General features: G+C 42.9%; 1 protein-coding gene across 1 annotated transcript in view; it reads left to right on the top strand.

Annotated features, from left to right (window-relative positions):
• Positions 1-5,041, top strand: part of SLC13A4 (solute carrier family 13 member 4) — a 35,774-nt gene extending 30,733 nt beyond the window's left edge. The window contains exons 14-16 of the mRNA XM_034779883.1: positions 782-943; positions 2,252-2,389; positions 3,440-5,041. Of these exons, the coding sequence (XP_034635774.1) occupies positions 782-943; positions 2,252-2,389; positions 3,440-3,577 (438 nt within the window). The 3' untranslated portion in view covers positions 3,578-5,041. The remainder of the gene's footprint in view (positions 1-781; positions 944-2,251; positions 2,390-3,439) is intronic.
• The last annotated feature ends 1,755 nt before the right edge of the window (positions 5,042-6,796 follow it).

Genomic DNA, 6,796 nt, shown 5'->3' on the forward strand with positions numbered 1-6,796 from the left:
CATTCAGTGAGCCTCAGTTCTGACCTGGAAGGACAATCTTTACAAGTGAGGGGGAAGTACAGTCTTTCTGCCCATTCAATATTGGTCTCTCTGCTAAACAACTAGTAGTGCCATTTAGTGCCAAATGAGGTAGTTTTATGTTATGGACCCCTAGCTACAGTAGAACCTTAGGGTTATGAACACCAGAGTTACGAACTGACCAGTCAACCACACACCTCATTTGAAACTGGAAGTACACAATCAGGTAGCAGCAGAGACACAGACACACACAAAAAAAAAAAAAATAAAAAAAAAGGGGGGGAGAACAGTAGAGTACTGTGTTAAATGTAAACTACTAAAAAATGAAGGGAAAGTTTACGAAAAGATTTGACAAGGTAAGGAAACTGTTTCTGTGCTAGTTTCACTTAAATTAAGATGGCTAAAAGCAGCATTTTTCTTCTCCATAGTAAAGTTTCAAAGCTATATTACATCAATGTTCAGTTGTAAAATTTTGGAAGAGCAACCATGACCGTTTGTTCAGAGTTATGAATATTTCAGAGTTACCAACAGCCTCCATTCCCAAGGTGTTCGTAACTCTGAGGTTCTACTCTACTAAGAACTGGACTGAAAGCACTAATTTATTGAACATAAGCTACTAAATCGGGGGCTGCCCAATTTACTGAGCTAAATAAAGTTCTTTGCCAGTGGGATACTCTATTGCAAACTCTCTCAGATACAAGGATTTGGTTTGGAAACATAACTTGTATCCTGCCATTCTCTCATTATTGTACGTTTCTGCTAGACCTCTGGCCTTTCGACATGGATTGGACGCCAGATGTTGTCCTTGAGCAGCCTTCCCTACTGGGCTGTCACTCTGCTGGCTTGCATCTTGGTGTCCATGGTAACAGAGTTCGTTAGTAACCCAGCAACCATAACAATCTTTCTGCCTATTTTATGCAGTATGGTGAGTAAAAACAATGGGATTTTATGCTGTTTTTTTCCCTGTTAACTTCATGGAATATCTTGAGATTTTAGGCGATTAGTTCTGTGAGCCAGGGTAGAACTCTGCTTCATTTTGAGTGCCATTGCTTTGCTCTTTCTTTTATAGAAAAATTAATAAGCATGGTCAGTCAATAGGCCTGAGTGCAATAAATTTCTGAACACCCAAAAATATGCTCAGCACTTCTCAAAACAAGTAAAAACATAGTCCCTGCCCTAAGGGGCATACAGTTTAATTGTAACAGAAAAGGGGGAAGGGAGATGAGAAAGGGAAAGACAAGATTGACAATAACAAGGTCACATGATTACTCAGCAAACCATGAACACGTCTTGAGGCTTTTTTATTCTATTTTGTATTTATAATCCATTAGTTAACAGTCTACCTCTTTGGTTTTTGTAGCAGAAACATCAGAATTATTTCATAGGGAATTTAACTGAGGGGTGGGAGGCAGCTTGGTGAACAGGTTGGCAGGCCAAGCATAAGAACAGCTTGGAAAAATGAACAAAGACATTTGTAAGAGAGGAAGACATTGTGGGTATGGAGGCTTGTGTCACTGGCAGGGGAGGGGGAGAGCAGATACTAATTATATCCTATATTAGTATATATATAAAAACTATTATTTTCACAGCAATTATAGAAACCTTCCTTGGTTTTTGCCTTTTATGTAATGAGAAGCTCTTTTCACAAGGGATATAATCTGTGAAATGTGTCTGAAAAGTGAATGCTAGATATTTTCATGACTTTCTCCATAAAAACCATTTTAAGGATTTGTCCTCGTGATCTACACAGTGAAACGCCATGGGGGTAATGTGTACGTTGAGCAGACATCCCAATTTTATAGGGACAGTCCTGATATTCAGGGCTTCGTCTTACAGAGGCGCCTATTACTCCCCACCCCCTGTCCTGATTTTTACACTAGCTATCTGGTCACCCTAATTATGTGAATTCAGACCAAAAGCCCAGTACCTTGTTCCCCAGCCCAAGATTGCGAAGGGTTTTATGGAAGCAACATGCTTGACTGCTGGGGGAAGGGAGGTCATCCTGTCAGGCTATAGTGGCCTCCTCTGGAAGGAGCAACATGGAGTACAGCCCTCCTGCAGTACCCAAGGGTAATGGAGGGGGGAAGTAAGTTAGACCTTAGAATTTAGGGAATGGAGGGTATGCTAATAATTCTAGATCTTGGGGTGGGGGGAAGCAGATAGGCGTCTTTTATCTGTAATTATAGCTAACAACGTGGAACTTCTCTTTCTCACCCAACCTCTCTCTTTACAGTCGGAAACCTTGCATATCAACCCTTTATACACTCTGATTCCTGTAACAATGTGTATTTCCTTTGCGGTGATGCTGCCAGTGGGCAACCCCCCAAATGCCATTGTCTTCAATTACGGGCACTGCCAGATCAAAGACATGGTAAGTCTTGAGAATAGTCACATTGTTCCAAGCTTAATGCAAACTGAACTCATCATCATATATATGGGATCTGAAAATAATCACAGGATCCAAGTTAATTTAAAGTCCCGTTGGTCAGCACTGCAACAATTTCACAGTAACTCTCGTTTTAAGAACATCAGTGGCAGGAGGTGTGCGTGTGTGTGCTCTCTGTTTTTTAAAATGAATATAATGCTTGTGAAATGTATCGAAGAATGACAGTACAAGATCCCCCCAATTATCCTGTAATACAACTACAATAGCAGTCCTGGAGAAGGGAGATTAAGATATGTCTACAATTGGAGATGGAGTGCAGGGGACTGGACTACATGACCTCTCGAGTTCCCTTCCAGTCTTATGATTCTATGTACATTCCAGGTCAAGGAGTCGTACCTGAACTAGCTCTGATTGAGCTAATACACTAAATATAGGATATAACTTCAATGGCACAAGCGGAGGGAGGGGCTAGCTGCCTCGAGTTTGTACCTGTCTGAAACCTTAGGTAGGTATTCGAGGCAGTTAGTCCCTTCTGCCACTTGTGCTGTCATGGCCACACTCTATCTTCAGCATGCTAATATGTATTCTTGAGCTGGAATTTACACCATTCAGATCTAGTGTAGACATAACCTTCATGAGCAGAGTGCAAGTGCAGAAGTTAGAGGGGTATGACAAATGAGATTTATCATATACCTACAATTAGTCTATAGCTATCACCTGGCATATGTAGTATAAATATATGGAGGAGATGTCCATGTGACAAATTGTAGCCATGTGATGAATTGCATTTATCATGCACCTTTGACGACGTCTCCTGTATTTTCCGCACTAATATGCACACTCTCACACACAACTATTCATTAGGCTTTTTCTGCCAGAGTAGTCAGCAAATTTACTTTGTTCTTTATGCAACAGGGAGAGTTAGGGAATTGCCTGTTCTCCACCATGCATCCTACCACCTTCTGTGTTTATTAATTAATGCTTTCTAATCTGTTTGACATTGACTGTACTCTGGTTTGTTTGTTTTTTCCATAGGTGAAAGCTGGCTTGGGTGTAAATCTGATTGGTCTAGTGGTTGTCATGGTGGCGATCAACACTTGGGGAATTAGCCTCTTCCAACTGGATACGTTTCCAGATTGGGCAATGGTCAGCAATGTAACTGGTCAGTCATAACCATCAATGACAAAACTTGCAGAACCAAAGCTGATTGGGGCAAAATATTTAGTTTAAATTGCACAAATAAAAGGAAGGAAGAAACTTGAGTGTATATAGATTCAGTAGCCTCCACAAAACCATGAAGCAAGTCCAGAGAAAGGTCTCCCATGAAAGACACCTTGCCCTTTATTTCCTAAAGTGAACATTTACATTGCCTTTGTCAATGTTCAAAATCAACATGAGAATAAAAAGTCAGATTTGCTATGATTTATTGCTGCTTACCCTGAGATACCATAATTCCAAAAGAGAAGCCTGCTTCTAGTTTTCCTCTTGCTATAGAATAATTACATAGAACTGTCCCCATTGAAATACAGGATACATGATTCCAAGGAGAGAACTCAAGAATATAATGGATACTATTCAGATTTCCACAGGCGACGTTATTCCTAACTTGTAGGTTTTATAAGCCTAATTCTTTTCAATGCAAATTTTTTTCTGAGGTGAGTCATTGCTGCTTCAGAAGGACCAATTAGTCAGAGACAGAAGGTAGAGAGAAATCTGAATAGCAAATGTGTAGCACCCACAGGAATGGGAGGAAGAAACAACTACACAGATAGGGACAAGGGGCCTGGGCATGGCTATAGGGGAGGGGACTGAGGGTTTCTCCACAGTTCTAGCATGAAAATTCATGTACTGCAGTACTTGTGGTCTCTCTTTTGGAAAAGGGAACTTCAGAACCTCCTCTAGATCTCAGTTGGAAAGTATTTGTCAGGCTTTGCATTCCTTTTTATTTCACTGCTGTGGTGAGAGCTTTCTCTAGCAGCTCTAAAGTGAAAGCAGTTCCCAGTAAACCCTTATGTGGCCGGGCCACATGTTCTCTAAATGGAGAAGGGACCGTCTCATCCAAGATCACAATCAATGCTGCTCCATGAGTAAGAAGGGAGAGGACTGAAGAGGTGTAGCACTGGCATAATCTCAACATCACCACATTCACTCCAAGACTCCACTCACCTGCTTTCTAGCAGCCCAGAAACCAGGAGCTCCAAACTAAGCTAGCTTCGAGATACAGCAACTAAGAGGCATACCAAGAATATGTCTGCACTGTAATATAAGCCCAGGGTTTGGACTCAGGCTAAAGCCTAACCCCTCCTTCCGTCTACACACAAATTGCACTGACCCAGGGTCCTAGGACCCCACAGGGGTGTAGGTTCCAAGTCTGAGTCAAGCCAGGACCCAGGATTCAAGCCCTACTTCTTTGCAGAGTAGTCACAGCCCCATGGGACTTGTGCACTGGGAGTCAGCCAAAGGTATTCCACAATCTTATGGGTTGACTTTCTTTGTCCTCTGGACAGGCAAGTTTGGTGGAGGGTCACGTTTTCCAACCCTAGAGCAGTCACATTTTGAGAGAGTGCTAGGAAGTCTGGGATATGGGTGGTTGGACTCAGGGCCACATAATGCAGTGTAGACTCTGGAGCCCCAGGTTGAGACCCAGGGTTCAATAATTCATAGACTCATAGACTCTAAGGTCAGAAGGGACCATTATGATCATCTAGTCTGACCTCCCGCATGATGCGGGCCACAAAAGCTGACCCACCCACTCCTGGAAGAATTCTCTCCCTTGACTCAGCTGTTGAAGTCCCCAAATACTTCAAATCGCTAAGAATCCTCCAGCAAGCGACCCCTGCCCCATGCTGCGGAGGAAGGCGAAAAACCTCCAATCTTCCAGCCTCTGCCAATCTACCCTGGAGGAAAATTCCTTCCCGACCCCAAATATGGCGATCTGCTGAACCCCGAGCATGCGGGCAAGATTCTCTAGCCAGACCCTCTGGAAATGAGTCTGAGTCTATAAGATTGGCTTATATTACTAGTCACTGGGGTTACAAATGAGTGTAGACGCGCAAGATAACTAGAGTTCTATATCCCTGGGCTTACATTGCAGTGTAATTATACTCCAAGGGGCCAGTCTCTCTCACCTTTCTAAAGGCGGATGATCTGCATTACTGACTGGATCCCAATGATCCCCAGTAGGCTTCCCTCTTGCAATGTATTTTTAATTACTGATTTACTGTCAATCTTTGATTTGTGTATTAGGAAAATTGGCTCTCACATAATCACTATCTATGTACTTTAATCAGTTTTTATAGAGTTCATTCAATAGGCTACCCACTTTGAAACGAGCATCTCTCACAGTTAGTGTGAATTGTCTACAGTGCATCAATAAGATGTCAATAAAATAAATTATTCACTGTGTCATGTTCTAATGCTCTCTAAGACTATAAATGAGACTCATGGCTACTTTTCTCTCAGTGACCCAAGTGCTGCTCACGGTGGCACATTTCCAAGTAGATGTTAACATTGGTGTAGTGCTTACATTTTAACAAGCGGTTTCCTGTAATATAATCGATATAATAAATAAGGCTCTACCAAATTCATGGTCTGTTTTGGTCAATTTCACGGTCATAGGATTTTAACAATCATACATTTTATGATTTCAGATATTTAAATCTGAAATTTCACAGTGTTGTAATGGTAGGGGTCCTGGCCCAACAGGAGGTAAGGGGGGAATCACAAGGTTATTGTAGGAGGGATCACGGTATTGCCACCCTTACTTCTGTGCTACCTTCAGAGCTGGCTGGCCAGAGAGCAGCAGCTGCTAGCCAGGAGCCCAGCTCTGAAGGCAGCGTCACTGCCAGCAGCAGCACAGAAGTAAGGATGGCCTGGTATGGTATTGCCACCCTTACTTCTGTGCTGCTGCCTTTAGAGCTGGGCCCTCAGCCAGCAGCAGCCACCACTCTCCGGCCACCCATTGCCACACTCACTTTGGCACTGCTGCTGGTGGTGCTCCCATCAGAGCTGGGTGCCTGGCCAGCAGATGCGACTTTCTGGCCACCCAGCTCTGAAGGCAGCGCAGAAGGATGGTAATACCATAGCCCCCTACAATAACCTTGCAACCCCCCACAAACTCCTTTTGGGTCAGGACCCCCAGTTTGAGAAACTCTGGTCTCCCCTGTGAAATCTGTATAGTATAGGGTAAAAGTACACAAAAGACCAGATTGCAGGGTCCCTGGTGCATTTTTCATGACTGTGAATTTGGTAGGGCCCTAATAAGAAGGGGAATATGTATTTGCAAAGAGGGGTGTTGAAGGAGGGGGAAATCTCTCCATTTGCCTTCCTATTTAACAAAAACACTCCTTTATAATCATAACAAAAGAAAGAGGCAACACCACTTGGCAAAAC

Source organism: Trachemys scripta, chromosome 1, assembly GCF_013100865.1.
Source record: "Trachemys scripta elegans isolate TJP31775 chromosome 1, CAS_Tse_1.0, whole genome shotgun sequence".
NCBI classification, from domain to species: domain Eukaryota; kingdom Metazoa; phylum Chordata; order Testudines; family Emydidae; genus Trachemys; species Trachemys scripta.